The sequence below is a fragment of the Amphimedon queenslandica genome, unplaced genomic scaffold, assembly GCF_000090795.2.
Source record: "Amphimedon queenslandica unplaced genomic scaffold, v1.1 AMPQUscaffold_13403, whole genome shotgun sequence".
NCBI classification, from domain to species: domain Eukaryota; kingdom Metazoa; phylum Porifera; class Demospongiae; order Haplosclerida; family Niphatidae; genus Amphimedon; species Amphimedon queenslandica.
The window spans coordinates 183456-200612 of record NW_003546361.1 but is presented as its reverse complement, the minus strand read 5'-3'; the positions used below and the strand labels follow the sequence as shown (position 1 = coordinate 200612).

At 34.0% G+C, this 17157-nt stretch overlaps 5 protein-coding genes across 6 annotated transcripts in view; 3 read left to right on the top strand and 2 right to left on the bottom strand.

Annotated features, from left to right (window-relative positions):
- LOC109582052 (uncharacterized) overlaps nucleotides 1–1068 on the bottom strand; it is a 2148-nt gene extending 1080 nt beyond the window's left edge. Inside the window, exons 1-6 of the mRNA XM_019996613.1 lie at nucleotides 528–1068; nucleotides 432–484; nucleotides 302–376; nucleotides 177–248; nucleotides 70–123; nucleotides 5–17 (exon numbers count right to left, since the gene is read on the bottom strand). Of these exons, the coding sequence (XP_019852172.1) occupies nucleotides 5–17; nucleotides 70–123; nucleotides 177–248; nucleotides 302–376; nucleotides 432–484; nucleotides 528–570 (310 nt within the window). The 5' untranslated portion in view covers nucleotides 571–1068. The remainder of the gene's footprint in view (nucleotides 1–4; nucleotides 18–69; nucleotides 124–176; nucleotides 249–301; nucleotides 377–431; nucleotides 485–527) is intronic.
- A 52-nt stretch (nucleotides 1069–1120) lies between these two features.
- LOC109582059 (uncharacterized) lies at nucleotides 1121–6274 on the bottom strand. Its single transcript, XM_019996629.1, has 13 exons — nucleotides 6212–6274; nucleotides 6103–6153; nucleotides 5775–5890; nucleotides 5602–5711; nucleotides 4982–5165; nucleotides 4111–4243; nucleotides 3681–3764; nucleotides 3336–3537; nucleotides 3122–3271; nucleotides 2639–2788; nucleotides 1972–2451; nucleotides 1788–1897; nucleotides 1121–1491 (listed from the first exon to the last, which is right to left on the bottom strand). Exons 1-13 carry the CDS (start codon nucleotides 6250–6252, stop codon nucleotides 1161–1163), a joined length of 2142 nt encoding a protein of 713 aa, XP_019852188.1. The 5' UTR covers nucleotides 6253–6274; the 3' UTR covers nucleotides 1121–1160.
- Nucleotides 6275–6375: 101 nt separating this feature from the next.
- Nucleotides 6376–10164, top strand: LOC100635610 (basic leucine zipper and W2 domain-containing protein 1-like). Its single transcript, XM_019996628.1, has 10 exons — nucleotides 6376–6456; nucleotides 6515–6669; nucleotides 6946–7087; nucleotides 7434–7578; nucleotides 7818–7999; nucleotides 8284–8419; nucleotides 8597–8781; nucleotides 9262–9400; nucleotides 9514–9648; nucleotides 10022–10164. The coding sequence occupies exons 1-10, from the start codon at nucleotides 6424–6426 to the stop codon at nucleotides 10036–10038; spliced, it is 1269 nt and encodes a 422-aa protein (XP_019852187.1). The 5' UTR covers nucleotides 6376–6423; the 3' UTR covers nucleotides 10039–10164.
- A 275-nt stretch (nucleotides 10165–10439) lies between these two features.
- Nucleotides 10440–14300, top strand: LOC105312805 (basic leucine zipper and W2 domain-containing protein 1-like). Its single transcript, XM_011405727.2, has 13 exons — nucleotides 10440–10609; nucleotides 10657–10719; nucleotides 10771–10863; nucleotides 11002–11085; nucleotides 11138–11295; nucleotides 11584–11725; nucleotides 12025–12169; nucleotides 12402–12583; nucleotides 12720–12855; nucleotides 12956–13140; nucleotides 13456–13594; nucleotides 13711–13845; nucleotides 14147–14300. The coding sequence occupies exons 1-13, from the start codon at nucleotides 10577–10579 to the stop codon at nucleotides 14161–14163; spliced, it is 1512 nt and encodes a 503-aa protein (XP_011404029.1). The 5' UTR covers nucleotides 10440–10576; the 3' UTR covers nucleotides 14164–14300.
- Nucleotides 14301–15981: 1681 nt separating this feature from the next.
- The window catches only part of LOC109582058 (uncharacterized), an 8860-nt gene continuing 7684 nt past the window's right edge, over nucleotides 15982–17157 (top strand). Inside the window, exon 1 of one of the 2 annotated variants that reach the window (XM_019996627.1) lies at nucleotides 15982–16779. In XM_019996627.1, the coding sequence (XP_019852186.1) occupies nucleotides 16108–16779 (672 nt within the window). In that variant the 5' untranslated portion in view covers nucleotides 15982–16107. Of the gene's footprint in view, nucleotides 17096–17157 lie in introns of both variants that reach the window. The other variant, XM_019996626.1, reaches the window with a different exon arrangement.

Genomic DNA, 17157 nt, shown 5'->3' with positions numbered 1-17157 from the left:
TCACTAGCACATTGACTCTATCCACAATTAAAATTAAATAAGAGTAATTCAATATTCAATTCAACTAACAAGATCTCTTGTATCAAATGGTACTGCTGTACTATTGAATTCATTGCAACTAAACTGAAATTTAATTTTTCAAGAATAACAATAAATGATAGCTTTTTATAGCTTACTGCATCATCAATTTGATTCAAAGTATGTGATTTACTTGTTGATAAAACTAGTGATGTAACACTGTCAATAAACTATGAGAAAATTGTACTGGTCTTTGAATTAAGAGCTATCCATATTCACTTACTGTATCTATCTCAATATAAAGGAATATAGTCATTGATAGGAATGATAGTAGCAGTCCAAGTGTTAGAATACAGTACTATATACAGGAATAATGTCAGTGATACTACATACATTGTATTGAATCTACTCACTGTAGCATAAGTATATATGTGGTGCACTAGAATGCTACCAATTCCAAAGCTAGCTGTAGATATAGAAGAAAATAAGAATTTAATCATAATCTATACCTATTAATATCTGAAGTATTGAGATACATACCGGTATATGCATTGGTTAACAAAGAATGCATAGATAATTAACCTCGAATAAATCAATTATTAGCAAGTTAATACAAGAGATTGCAAGGACAACTTTACTTTAGCAACTAAGCATTGCAAAACGTAGAAAAACAGAAATTGATAATAAGAATTGATAAAATTGTGTAAAATTACAAAGATACTGGACATCCTCATTGAAATGACACATAAAGAAGAGTCCCAATAGTTTACTGCTGATAAAGCCACACAGTTCTCATTCTCTTCTAGTGAGTAGTGACAATAGAGACTAAATAAAGATAAAATAATGCAGTGTCTTTATAAAGCAAGCATTAGTAAAAGTCTATTGTGGGTTGCACTTAATCATATTCATTGCATGTATACAAGTACATGGATGTACTACAAATACAATATCAGAAAATAGATTCTACTCTATTAGTCTATAAAACAATGTCTACCTTAGTCTTGCTAGACAGACCATTCCCCAGCAGCCTACAGTCATTTTGGGTTTAAAGACTGTATATAGGCTATTGGGAAAGGTCTGGATAGCGTGATTATTAACTATGTTAATTAGTAAAGATCATAGATAATTCTAAATTAAGTAGTTCAATAGCTAATATTATGTCTCAGTCTAGGAATATCAGTTAATACATTAGGAATAACGTAATCACTGTTTGATCCACCTCTCTCTTCACCAGCCATCACATCCAACAAACCATGTCTCTTAAGATAAGACTGACTATCCACACTAAACTCATGAGGAGCTAATGAAGAACTAGCACTAGGGGAAGGAGAGAGAGGGGGAGGAGGGAGAAGTTGTGGTGGTGGCCGTGGGATGTTCTTGGTTAGGTATTTCTGTGATATGCTGTCAGCAATGTTCCACTGGTCATCAATAGTAGTATCAGTGGATTGGATGGAAGAGACATCAGTAGGACACCTGGACACAAGAGAGGAGAGGAAAATGTGAACCCAAAATTCCTGATTCAGGCATTTAGCATTTATACATGTACATGTACAATTGTACAGGCTTTCAAGAAACTTCAAAATTTCTTTAAAAAATCCAATTCACCATGTACTATAGTAGAGGGGTATGATCTGATTTTTGAGTAACTTTAAAAATTTGTAAAAATAAGAACTAGTTCAAACTTCCAATACAACATAAGTACAGGTACATGTATATGCACACACACACTCATGCATCAGAAAATGCTCTAAAGCATGTACTGCACTTACTGTATCTTAGGAAACGGCAGTAATGAGGTATCAGTGTATTTCCTGTCAGTGAATAAAGTGGGTGGAGTTAAAGGAGGAGGAGAAGCATCTAAGAAACTTTGTATACGCCTCTATAAAAACAACAACAACAACAACAATTTAATGATAATAAATAATAAAAGCCATTATACTAACATGTTCTTACTTTTGCTTCATCAACAAAAGCATCACGTTCGCTGTCATCATAGCAACTGGAAGCCACGCCCCCAAACCCGTCACTAAAGCTACCAAAACTCATTGTCCTATCGACTCCTGTTACCATGGAAACAGTATCGGAGAGCGTCCTTAGAGACCGAGGAGGAGAAAGGGAAGAGTCACACCCAGAACCGGCTTGTGTTGCTATGGAAACGCTGGAAGCTTTCTTATTAAAGTCAGACACTTGAATACTCCGATTGCAAGTGGGCGTGTCATTAAAAAGCAGACTCCGCCCAGTGTTAGTTGCTATAGTAACGGTACTCTTAGGTGTCATAATTTGAGGCGTCGATATTGATGATTTTGATGAGTCGACACTTCTGTGAGGATTATTGGTTGCCATGGTGATAGTGGGTGTGACTTTACGTACAACAGTTGGTGTAGTATCATTAGTGATGCTTTGATGAGGTTTATCTTCAAATAGCTCCCTTGCCTACAGTACATGAATAAAAATGAACAGAAGATGAAATATTAGAATACATTATGCTCATTAATTCTTCAAAAAAAGGACCCATAACTAATGCTTCTTAAAAAATGGCTCGAAATAAAAACCGATATGTACATGTACATGTAAAGCAAGAGACAACTCTGATTGATAATAATAAATAAATACACTGTACCTGTCTATAAACATTATTTATTAACAGCTCCTGTTCTACAAGTGATCGATGTTTTCTCTCCTCCTCCTCCTCCTCCTCTTTCTGACTCCTTTCACTGAAGACACTAACACAAGACAGGTCACTGTCCCTTTTAACAACAGTAGGAGGACCCTGTACCAAAAACAAACAACAACAACAACAACAATAATAATAATAATAATATTTACATGTACATTGTATACAAATGTAAAGTTTTAATGGAATTTATTAGCTACATGTACATATAAGTGACATTACACATCTGATACATGTAGATTAATAAAATACCAAATTAATAAAAATTAACTTCACTTAATTAACTCTTTTCAATTAAGAAAAAGACGTAAAACGATAAGTAAACAACATGTACATGTATGTATATAAGTGATTTAAAAACCTCTCAATGTAATACGTCAATTCAAACTGTACATGATACTATAATTATTATTTTAATATTATTCTTACGTTTGGGGTCAGGTTCAGTTGAGGAAGTGGTAAACTCTCATCGTGATAGTTTCTCCGTTGCCATTGGAGACTGACGGAGGTGAGGAGGGTGTGGCCAGCCATACCATCCATCACTGGCATCAAATAGGAACTCAAATACTCGTCAGAAAACTACAAAAATAATTATAAAATAAGGAAAAATTTGAACATTATTTTTTCCTACATGTAAACTCACTTTTAGTGTTTCAGTTGATGTCATGTGCCATGCCCACTCTAGACGTTCAGGTGACCATGCCCACACCTGGTAGTCATGGCGACGAGGAAGGAGGAGGAGGTAGGACCCGTTGTGGTTTACTTTATGAAGAGAAGGAAAATGAGAGAAATGGAGTAGCATAGACCAGACTAATGGATGGGATATTGATACTTCACTTATCCAACTGGAGGAGAGAGAGGGAGAGAGGGAGAGAGAGAGAGAGAGAGGGAGGGAGAGAGGGAGAGAGGGAGAGAGAGAGAGAGAGAGAGAGGAGAGATGACAAATTAACTATATATATCATTATACTCTATGCATATTAATTCTCACACTCCAATTAATGGCAGAGTGCGGGAGTGGACATCACTGTGCAACAGAGGAACAAGTCTTCGTGTTTGGTTCATTGTTAAAAAACTAAAAATAAAACAAACAAAATGTATTGTGCAAGCACAAGTAATTTTGATGGATCATCATTCAAAAATTTAAGAGAAGAAACATACCGTACAACAGAAAATTTTAGAGGATAAAATTTGGCAAATTTGGCATTTTGATAGCCATTCGCTGAAATAAAAATCCGCCATTTTGAGCCATTATACGCATGCTCAATGGTACGTGGCCACAAATTCGCCAAATTAAAAATTCGCCAATCACCAAAATTTAGCAATTCGCCAAATTTTAGTTCCTACAAAATGTCCCGCTATACATATACATGTATGTGCATGTACATGTACATTTGCAATAAGAATTAATATACACATACCCACTCCTCACTCGTCCCTGCAGTGTTGAGAGAGGCTGTGGTCCAATGAGATTGGAGCTGAGTGGAGTAGAGAGAAGAGGAATGGCACGTATGGGCGTGGCTATAATGGAGGATGAAGGGAGGACACACCCACCTATAATGAGAAAATAATTAATTAATAATGATATAAATGTACATCTAAATGTACATGTACAATCTATGAACATTTGAATCATGTGAAACTTGAAAAATTGAAGTCGGAATCAGCTCAAACTTGCTACACAGCATAAGTACATCAATATGTATCAGAAAATGTAATAAAAATTTGGCATGATTTCGGAGCCATTTTTTGGAAAAAACCATGGGCTATAGCCTTGGGTACTTTTCAGAATTTTGGCAATTTCTTAAAATGGCCGTAACTTTAAAAAATGAAGTCGGAATCTCCTCAAACTTGCTACACAGCATAAGGACATCAATATGTATGAAAAAATGTAATAAAAATTTGATGTGATTTCGGAGCCATTTTTCGGAAAAAACCATGGGCTATAGTACAGGGATTTTTTCAGAATTTTGACATTTTCTTAAAATGGCCATAACTTGAAAAATTTAAGTCGGAATCAGCTCAAACTTGCTACACAGCATAAGGACATCAATATGTATGAAAAAATGTAATAAAAATTTGATGTGATTTCGGAGCCATTTTTCGGAAAAAACTATGGGCTATAGTACAGGGATTTTTTCAGAATTTTGACGTTTCTTAAAATGGCCGTAACTTGAAAAATGAAAGTCGGAATCAACTCAAACTTGCTACACAGCATAACGTAACGTAAGTTACATTAACATTACGTAAGTATATGTAATAATTATAATAAACAAATAATAATTAACTTACTAATAACATGTATTGATTCATTTTGGACGAATATGCTCACCCTCAATGACAAAAGGTGATAAAAATGAAGCAGTGAAGTATTACTTTTCGATATCAAGTTATGATAAATATCGTTAATCGATTCTTTCAACTGAACCATGTTATGAGACAAGTGGCCTTCGGTATTAATAACTCCTTTTAATAACTAGCAAAACAATGAGAGAAAAAATTACATCTAAAATACAATATGGTGGTGATGCTACTGTTACTGCTGTTTTATTGATTTAAAGTTTGTTAAAATAAAAAATAAAAATGATAAAAAATAATACTAAAATAAAAGATAATAATAATAATAAAATAACATAATAATAATAATAATAATAATAATAATAAAATAACATTATAATAATAATAATAATAATAAAATAAAAAATAAAAATAATAAATAATGCTAAAATTAAAAAATATTGAATAAATAACATTAAAATAAAAAATAAAAATAAGAAAAGTAACATTAAAATAATAATAAATAATACTAAAATTAAAATTTAAAAAAATCATAAAATACTAAAATTAAGAAAAATACTAAATTAAAAAAAACAATAATACTAAAATTAAAAATTAAAAAAATAAATAATTACTTTGCAGGGTATTGGTATTTCATCAGGTAGTATTGTGATTGGTATCAGTCTCTCAGACTCCACCCACTTCCCAGGATCAAAACGACTAACTTCAAACACAACTGTATCATCTATCAACAATATTAATTAAAACAATTATTAATTAAAATAAATCATTATTCATTTTTGTTTACTTTTGTTTACGATGGGCGTCGCCATTAAGAAACCTTCCTGTTGCCACGGTGACTGACGGTTGGCATGACATATGGCCATCTTAATTGTAGCAGCGTTAACCTTCAACTGTAGCCATCTTGAGAGAGGGACAGAGACAGAGAGAGGGAGAGAGAGAGGAAAAAATAAACGGAGATGAATTAAAATAAAAAAGAAGAGGTCATATATGTTTATAAACCACAATAATTAAAACAACAATATTTAAACTGTGCCCAATACAAATTCTTAATTTACAAGTATAATATTTAATTATAATTATTACAGTTTAATTTAAGTAATTAATATTCATACCCAGCTGTTGTCAAATGAAGTGATAGTGTATCTCCTATATTAGAAGTATCCCTAAAATAATAATAATAATAATAACAATATTATTGACAACCAAAAAGGTTGTACTAACCAAAGACAAGCTCCTGACGGAGGGAAAGACACTGTAGACATTTTCCTTTGTTTACTTTATTCTACGCATGCGCAAATGTCACACCCCACGTTTTTCCTCGTGGTACACCAAGCACGTTTTTGCACGTGTTTAAAGTATCCGCTTGCTTGGTTTGTTCGGTAAACTCTTAGTATACGGAGGTTGATGCAATAAAGGGCTATTAAAGGCTCGACATGTGTGCGGCAAAGGAGCTACCAACTTTAACTGTAAAGAGACAAAGAAATAAAGAGCTACAATACTACCCTTCCTCTCCTCTCTTTATAGGGAGCCAGGTATAAGACGAGGAAGAGAGATGAAAAGGTCAAATATGACGCTGAATCATTCGCTGATACTGTTATTAGTAAACTGAACGAAACTGATGGCTCACCAGAAGCACTCTCCTCCGTTTTAGCTAAAGAAGGAGAGACACTGGACTATCGGTGAGACACGACTGTGACCACAGTACATGTACAAGGGGGTTTTACATGTACATGTATTAAGGGGTCTGGGACAGTTTAAAGTTTACGTAGGGTCGGGATAATTTTTATGACATTATAAAATTTAATTTTTAAATTTTATTTGGCGACAATTGAAGCAATTTATAAGTACATGTACATGTACTTCACATTCATAACATTATTATTGTTATTATTATTATTATTATTATTATTATTATTATTATTATTATTATTATTATTATTATTATTATTATACAGTCGTTATGCTGAGTCGTTATTGGAGATATTAATAGCTGGTGGTATTCTTGCCCCTGGGGGGAAGGTGGAGTCAGACCCGCCCTCATCATTTTGTGTGTTTTCAGCCACACCCACTGTCACTGGCTTGAAACTATACCTGCAAGTAAGCAACTGTACATGTATTTTTAATTATGTGTAATATTCGCAATTGATGGTTCCATGAAGAAATCACCAAGTCAGCCATTTTGTTTTGATTTGAGTATGCTAAATCATTCATATTGACATACATCATATATGATATGTACATGTACATTGTATGATCTCTCTCTCTCCCTCTCTCTCTCTCTCTCCCTCTCTCTCTCCCTCTCTCTCTCTCTCCCTCTCTCTCTCCCTCTCTCTCTCTCTCTCTCTCTCTCTCTCCCTCTCTCTCTCCCTCTCTCTCTCCCTCTCTCTCTCCCTCTCTCTCTCTCCCTCTCTCTCTCCCTCTCTCTCTCTCTCCCTCCCTCCAGGTTCTAACTAATCTATTACGTAGATATCGTTACCTTCAAAAGCAAGTTAAAGACGCCGTCAGTAAAGTTATTAATTATTTAAAAGCTTTCACTAAATCTCAGAGACAATGCCTTGCCATATACACAGCACTGTGTATTACTGAAGGTAATAATACACAGTACTAGCAATAAGATATTTATGTATTACTTATTATACAGCTGGTGATTAGAGATGGGTTTTGAATAGTCATTAATCAAAATAAAACCAGCTATTGTGTGTGTCATTATGTGTATGCTCAATGGCACATGGCCACAAGTTTGCCAAGTATACTTAATACTTAGACTAACTTGGTATACTTGTATTATTAATTTTACTGGAAATTTGACCCCCTTCCGTCCCTCTAGGAATCCTAACTCAAGATGTCATTAATAATTTATTTTTAAATGTTCTCTGTGCTGAACACTTGATGAAGGAGGACCTTGGCCTATCGTTCACAATAGTCTTGTTTCGTACTTGGATTGAGGAGAAAGGAATCATTAATGTTGGATCAGTATTGAGGAAGACTAAACTGGAGAATCAACTACTGGTTAGTTAACTTTAATATAATAACTAGCAATAGTTAATTGAGTGAAGCCTCAGTATAAAATGTAAGTATATTGATATAAGTGGGATATAAAAGTACATACATGCACATGTACAGTTTGAGTTTATTGAAGCAAATTCTTAATGTTTTACTGTATACCATGAAATTTATGCGACAAAAAATTTGCGAATCTTACATTTCTAAAATTTCATGAAATAAATTTTTGTGAATAGCTTGCAAACTGCACCACATGGCAATTTATTTATTCATTTATTTATTTATTTTAGAATATTTTGCCTCTCTCAAAAAGAACTGAGGAAAATTTTGACAAACACTTCACTGAAGCTGGTCTCCATGAACTAGTGACGTTTAGAAAAGCTCAACAAAATATTAGAATAAAGAAGAAACTGAAGGGAGAAATTGGTATGTTTATTATTATTATTATTATCGTTATTATTATTATTCAATGTTAATGAGAGAGAAAAGGTCAACGAAAAGAAGAGAAATTAGTATTAATGTTGTTGTTGTTGTTGTTGTTGTTGTTGTTGTTGTTGTTGTTATTATTATTATTATTATTATTATTATTATTATTATTAATAGATGATTATCTTGAGAATGAGACGGAGTCCTCCATTATCATTGATCACATTCAAGAGGTGCTGGAGTCCTCCACACTAACTGAAGTACATACAGTGACACTGCTCTGGAAGAGTGTGATGGATACTGGGGACTGGAGCAAAGTGGAGGGACAATCACTCATTGACCAGCTGGAGAAGCACCTTGAGGTAATAGCTCCATATGCCACAGGGCGCCTTTTTTGAGGGGGCTTTAAATTTCACAAATTGGCCTAAAAATCTATTTTGCAGATTTAATTTTCACAAATTTATGCCATCTGCTATCTTGTACCGTAATAATTTAATTTTTGCCAAAGCAATTTTCGCAAATCTTCAAAAAAGGCACCCTACAGTAGTTGCTCAAAAACCAAGCCAAAGACCATGGGCTATAGTACAGGGTATTTTGTCAAAAATGGCAAGGAGAGAATTCTCCATTTTTATGATTTTTTCTGATGCATATACATGTTTTTATGTTGTATGGAAACTTTGAGCTAATTCCGATCGAAATTGGATTTTTAACGAATTTTTAAAGTTACTTAAAAATCTGGTCAAAGTCCCTGTACTACAGGGTATTTTAGTAATAATAATTACATGTATGTATTTTGAATTTCATTTTGAGTTCTCTTTCTTTTTTTAAATTATTTTTACTAGAAATATTCGTCTCTTTTTGATCCGTTTTGTGAGCGGGGTACCCCACAGCTGATGCTAATGAGAGAGATACAGAGCTATTGTGCCAAATCTCCAGTTTTTATTAACCTATTCCCAAGAATAATATTACATTTTTATAAAAGTTAGTAAAAGAGAGAGAGATGCAAGCTACAAACATTTACACATAATTAAATTAATTTTTATCAAAGTGGGTGTGGTAGTTAAAGTTATATGACCACACCTCTTTATGTATAGAGGATCTGATATCTGAACAGGCCATACTGAAGTGGTATAAAGATGCTTTCCTTCCTGATAAAAAAGATACTTTTCTATCGCAGATGAATAAAATGGTTGAATGGCTAAAGACAGCTGATGAAGAATCTGATGATGGTAACTGATCTATATGTACATGTAGGTACATGTATATTTTATATTTTATGTGTACATGTACATGTAAATGTGTACTTGTGTGATGATGTGTGTATTAACTTTTAAGTCTATACTCATTGAAATGTTCATGTTGATATTATTAGTGTTAGTATCAATGTTAATGTCAGTATCTGTGTTAATATCAGTGTTATTATCTGTGTTAATGTCAGTGTTAGTATCTGTGTTAATATCAATGTTACTATCAATGTTAATATCAGTGTTACTATCAGTGTTAGTATCAGTATTAGTATTTGTGTTAATGTCAGTGTTGGTGTATTTGCATGGTGCCGTTAGTTGGTAATAAAATTGTTTTTTTTCTTTCATTTTAAACTAGATCATCATGGTCAGTAATAATTATTGAAGACTCAACAACTGATCAAGTTTATGTATTTTGTTTATTTATCATAATTATAATGTACTTTTAAATTTAATTTTGTTTATTAAAATAAATACAATACGACCAATCAGCATAGTACAAGAATTATTTACACCCACACACGTGTACCTGTATATGATGTAATGGATTGAATGAGGGAGAGAGTCTACTATTGAGTAATGAAGAAGAAGTTAAATGCACATGTAGTCCACTATTATTGATGTACATGTACAAGTAGTAGAGCATGTATAGGCCAGACTGTCAATTGGTGATGGGACAATTAACTACATCTAGCTAGTGGAGTGTTGATGCTGTGTGCTCTTAACAACTTCTACTACAAGTTTATTAGCACACATGAATATCGTTAATTTTAAATGTCAAAGCAATTCATGTGTGCTGTCATGCTGATACCCACCCACGTAACGAATATGATTATGTTCCATAGCAACAGAGAGTGACAACACAATCATTTAGGAAGAGAGGCTCTACAGGAATTGATCAAGGAAGAGGGAAATGTGTGCAGCAAAGGAACTTCCAACTTTAGCTGTAAATTACATGTCAGAAACTATTGCTCCTACCCCTCTCTTTTTTAGGGCTCTAGATATAAGATAAGGAAGAGAGACAAAAAGAAAAAGTATGCATTAGAGGAAGAGCATGTACGTACAAATGCACAGTGTACTTCGAACTTAAACTTCTCCTTTTTGTAGGGAGTTAGATATGAGACAAAGAATACAGATGAAAAAGCCTTGAGTGAGTTTGACACAAAAACAATGGATCCTCTTCCAACTTCAAGTACAAGTGTAAGAGATAAAATTATTATGAGCAAAAAGAATAATACAATGTTTATCCTCCCCTCTCTCTCTCTTCCGCAGGAAGTTAAAATATATGTTAAATATGTAAAGTTTTATGATAATTTTCTTTTCCTCCTCTCTTTATAGAAAGTTAAAAACGATACAAAGACAGATGAAAAAGCCAAGAGTGAGTTTAGCACGCCAGTAAAGGAGCCACTGCCAGTTTTAAATGTAAATTAACTGACTAATAAAAAATTACTGATTAATAAAATGTAACCTCTAGGTACCTTATAAATTTAAGACAAGGAAGAGAGACGAAAAAGTCAAGTATGACGCTGAATCATTTGCTGATACTGTCATTAGTAAACTGAACGAGACTGATGGATCACCAGAAGCACTCTCCACTGTTTTAGCTAAAGAAGGAGAGACGCTGGACTATCGGTGAGACACGACTAAGACCGTGGTACATGTACAGTACAAGGGGGTTTACATGTACTTGTATTAAGGGGTCTGGGACAGTTTAAAGTTTACATAGGGTCGGGAGTTTAACTTGTGTACCATAATTGTATATGCATGTATCAGATAATTTATATTATATTATAAATTATATAAGAATTAATTTTTTCTTTTTATTTGGCGACAACTAAAGCACTTCCCAAGTACATGTACATGTACTTTATTAAATTATTATTATTATTATTATTATTATTATTATTATTATTATTATAGTCGTTATGCTGAGTCGTTATTGGAGATATTAATAGCTGGTGGTATCCTTGCCCCCGGGGGAAAGGTGGAGTCAGACCAGCCCTCATCATTCTGTGTGTTCTTAGCCACACCCACCGTCACTGGCTTGAAACTATACCTGCAAGTAAGCACATGTACTGTACATGTATGTTTAATTATGTGTAATATTTGCAATTGATGGTTTCATGAAGAAATTGCCGAAATATTCTTTTTTTAGGTCAGCCATTTTGTTTTGATTTGAGTATGTTATGCTCAATGACATGTCACAAAATGTCCTACCAGACAAATTTTACTATATCAATCTTTTTGACATAACATGTACATGTACATTACACGATCTACTCTCTCTGTCTCTCTCTCTGTCTCTCTCTCTCTCTCTGTCTCTCTGTCTCTCTCTCTCTCTGTCTCTCTCTCTTCCTCCAGGTTCTCACTAATCTATTACGTAGGTATCGTTACCTTCAAAAGCAAGTTAAAGACACCATCAGTAAAGTTATCAATTATTTAAAAGCTTTCACTGAACGTCAGAGACAATGTCTTGCCATATACACAGCATTGTGTATTACTGAAGGTAATAATACACAATACTAGCAAACAACATATTACTTATTATACAGCTGGTGATTTGGGATGGGTTTTGAATAGTCATTAATCAAAATAAAACCAGCTATTGTGTGTGTCATTAGACGTATGCTCAATGGCACTTGGCCACAAGTTTGCCAAGTATACTTAATACTTAGACTAACTTGGAATACTTGTATTATTAATTTTACTGGAAATTTGACCCCCTTCCGTCCCTCTAGGAATTCTTACTCAAGATGTTATTAATAATTTATTTTTAAACGTTCTCTGTGCTGAACACTTAATGAAGGAGGACCTCGGCCTATCGTTCACAATAGTCTTGTTTCGTACTTGGATTGAAGAGAAAGGAATCATTAATGTAGGATCAGTATTGAGGAAGACTAAACTGGAGAATCAACTACTGGTTAGTTAACTTTAATATAATAACTGGTATTGTATATCTTATAGTAAGGACAGTCTGTTACTTTATTTAAAATCTATTTACTGCTTTATTTATGTACTTTATTTGTTAGTTTGTTTGTTTATTTATTCATTTTTAGAATATTTTGCCTCTCTCAAGAAGAACTGAGGAAACTTTTGACAAACACTTCACTGAAGCTGGTCTCCATGAACTAGTGACGTTTAGAAAAGCTCAACAAAATATTAGAATAAAGAAAAAACTGAAGGGAGAAATTGGTATGTTTATTATTGTTATCATTATTATTATTATTATCATTATTATTATTATTATTATTATTATTATTATTATTATTATTATTATTATTATTATTAAAAGATGATTATCTTGAGAATGAGACGGAGTCCTCCATTATCATTGATCACATTCAAGAGGTGCTGGAATCCTCCACACTAACTGAAGTACATACAGTGACACTGCTCTGGAAGAGTGTGATGGATACTGGGGACTGGAGCAAAGTGGAGGGACAATCACTCATTGACCAGCTGGAGAAGCACCTTGAGGTAAAGCTGCATATAGTTGCTCAAAAATTGAGCCAAAGACTATGGGCTATAGTACAGGGTATTTTGTCAAAAATGGCAAGGAGAAATTTCTCTATTTTTATAATTTTTCTTGATGCATATACAAATGTACATGTACTTATGTTGTATAGAAAGTTTGAGCTAATTCTGATCGAAATTGGATTTTTAACAAATTTTTAAAGTTGCTCAAAAATCTGGTCAAAGTCCCTGTACTACAGGGTATTTTAGTAATAATAATTATGTGTATTTTGAATTTCATTTTGAGTTTTCTTTCTTTTTTTAAAATTATTTTACTAGAAATATTCGTCTCTTTTTTATCCGTTTTGTGAGCGTGGTACCCCACAGCTGATGCTCATGAGAGAGATACAGAGCTATTGTGCCAAATCTCCAGTTTTTATTAACCTATTCCCTAGAATAATATTAAATTTTTATAAAAGTTAGTAAAAGAGAGATGTATGCTAGGCTACATACATGTATGCATAATTGAATTAATTTTTACAAAAGTGGGTGTGGTAGTTAAAATTATATGACCACACCTCTTTTTATATATAGAGGATCTGATATCTGAACAGGCCATACTGAAGTGGCATGAAGATGCTTTCCTCCCTGATAAAAAAGATACTTTTCTATCACAGATGAATAAAATGGTTGAATGGCTGAAGACAGCAGATGAAGAATCTGATGATGGTAACTAATGTACATGTAGGTGTATTTTATATTTTATGTGTACATGTACATGTAAATGTGTACTTGTGTGATGATGTGTGTATTAACTTTTAAGTCTATACTCATTGAAATGTTAATGTCGATATTATTAGTGTTAGTATCAATGTTAATATCAGTGTTAATATCAGTGTTAGTATCAGTGTTAATATCAGTGTTAGTATCTGTGTTAATATCAGTGTTAGTATCTGTGTTAATGTCAGTGTTGTATTTGCATAGTATCGTTAGTTAGTGAGTTGAAGTTGTTTTTTACTTTTAAACCTAGATCATCATGGTCAGTAATAATTATTGAAGACTCAAACTGTTGAAGTTCATGTATTTTGTTTATTAATTATTATTTATCATAACCAGATAATTAATGATGTACTTTTAAATATAAATTTTGTCTATTAAAGGCACATTTGTTGCATTGCATCCCATCAATATTTGAATTCAATTCATGATGATATGAATACAATTGCTACCATGGTAACAAACCAACAACACTTTTTTCTTTACCAGCAGAATGGAGGAGACAGGCGATAATAGGAAGCTTTATGAGCTACAAGAGTATGATAATGTTGGCAGCTTCCCTGAACCTTATGATGAAGTGATCAAGGCTCCTGACAAACCTACAGGAGGGAAGCTGCAGTTTGTTGTAATAGCAATACAAGTGATACAACTGATTGTTATTATTGTAGCTGCAATTGCTATACTGTATCAGTTGTACGGTAATACTTCTTGTGATTCAACCACGTCGAATCCTGCCATTTCAAATGATAATGTCCTCACTGATCTTGCTAATACCAGCACTAATACACAGTATGCTGTCAAAGAAGTGTCTCAGATTATGTTAGCAGAGATAGAGAGGAGGTTGAATGATACAGAATTGTTGAATGAGCTAATCAAAACTACTGATACATCTTTAAGACTAACAGAAAGGGTTTTGTTAAACATTGGAACTAATTTTGACGAGGAAAGAGAATACCAGTTCAATAGTACGGAGTTATTGAATCGTCTTCTTAATGGAACTAGTGCATCTGCTTCAAAACTAATGAACATTGTCAATACTCTTTCTAATCTACAAGATACCTGTACCTCTACAGCTGGAGTGGCTGATGATATACTACTAATAGCACAAGAACTATTAGTACTACACAATGAATCAGCTGCTTTACCTACCTCTTGTAAGCAACTACATGAACAACAACCTAGCAGTCCATCAGGTTATTATATACTGGCAGGTACTTATACTGGAACATTTTCTACATACTGTAATATGGACACATTGTGTGGTTCAGAAGGAGGATGGACAAGAATAGCGTATCTGGATATGACTGATGCTACACAGAACTGTCCTTCTGGGTTTAGACAGTACCAGTCAGGAGGAGTTAGAGTTTGTGGTAAAACTAACAGTGGTCCTGGTTGTAGTGATCCTGTTAAATACCCATCTCATGGTATTAGTTATTCTCAGATATGTGGTAGAGTAACAGGATATCAGTGGGGTCATGTTGATGGCATTGATGGACCAAATGATATAAATTCTTATTACCTTGATGGTGTTAGTATCACTCGTGGGTCTCCTCGTCAACATGTCTGGTCCTTCTTAGCTGAAGATAGTCAAAGTAGCTGTCCATGTGCCAGTGGTAATTCTGGATCAGTTCGTTCATTTATGGGTAGCAATTGGTTCTGCGAGTCTGGTAATCCTAATCCTAGTTGGAGCTATACTCTCTACACATCTGATCCACTCTGGGATGGTCAAGGCTGTGGTGGTGCTGAAGGTCCTTGTTGTAGTGCTCCTGGTATCCCATGGTTTCACAGAAACTATGGTAGCACTACCACTACTGACTATATTGAGTTCAGGATATGTGCTGATGGTGGCTACAGTATCGAAGATAGTCCTCTTAGCTTTTATGAGATATATGTAAAATAGAGACTTGATGCTTTTTGTTTCAGTGCTGAAAACTGCTTTTTAGAAACCTTAGGCTAAACTTATGCTGTGCTATATATCTTTACATTCTTTAATAATGCTATAACAAAAATGTCTATGAATTTTGACAGCAAACAAGCTGCAAATGCATCATGGCCACACTGTTTACTGTCTTTGTAATCAGTGGTGTGACACCTTATAGTATTATTCATGAGTGTAACACGAAGCTCTGTTTACTAATAATAGAGACTACAGTACATGAATATGATAAAAACGCTTCTTTTTTGCAATTGCTTGCTTGAATTCTTGTCTAAGTCATGGAGACAGATGATGATAGAAAGCTTTATGAGTTACAAGAGTATGATAATGATGGTGGCTTCCCTGAATCTTATGATGAAGTAATGAAGATTCCTGACAAACCTACAGGAGGGAAGCTACAGTTGGTTGTAATAGGAATACAAGTGATACAACTGATTGTTATTATTGTAGCTGCAATTGCTATACTGTATCAGTTGTACGGTAATACTTCCTGTGATTGCTCTCCTAATGCTTTTGTTACTTCAAATGATAATGTCCTCACTGATCTTGCTAATACCAGCACTAATACACAGTATGCTGTGAAAGAAGTGTCTCAGATTATTTTAGCAGAGATAGAGAGGAGGTTGAATGATACAGCAATGTTGAATGAGCTCCTAATATCTACTGATGTATCTACTCAAACAATGCTCAATGCTATAATTGATGTCACCACTCTTGCTAATGCTACTAATGGTGCTGTTGATACTTCAACTGAGTCTGTTCTCGATGCCATTTTCAATGTTGCTACTCTTGCTAATGCTACTAATGGTGCTGTCGATTTTTCCACTCAATCTGTTCTCAATGCCATTTTCAATGTCAATCGTGTTGCCAATATCACTAATGAAAAGCTCTCTAGTCTCATGACAGCTGTTGAGAACATTTTGATCAAAATTGGAGCAAATTTTGCCGAGGAACGAGAATACCAGTTTAACAATACGGAGTTATTGAATCGTCTTCTTAATGGAACTAGTGCATCTGCTTCAAAACTAATGAACATTGTCAATACTCTCTCTAATCTACAAGACACCAGTACTTCTACTGCTGGAGTGGCTGATGATATACTACTAATAGCACAAGAACTACTGGAGCTACACAATGAATCAGCTGCTTTACCTACCTCTTGTAAGCATCTACTAGAACAACAACCACTCAGTCCATCAGGTTATTATATACTGGTAGGACCTACTGGAACATATTCTACATACTGTAATATGGGAACATTGTGTGGTTCAGCAGGAGCATGGACAAGATTAGCATATCTAGATATGTCTGATGCTGCACAGAACTGT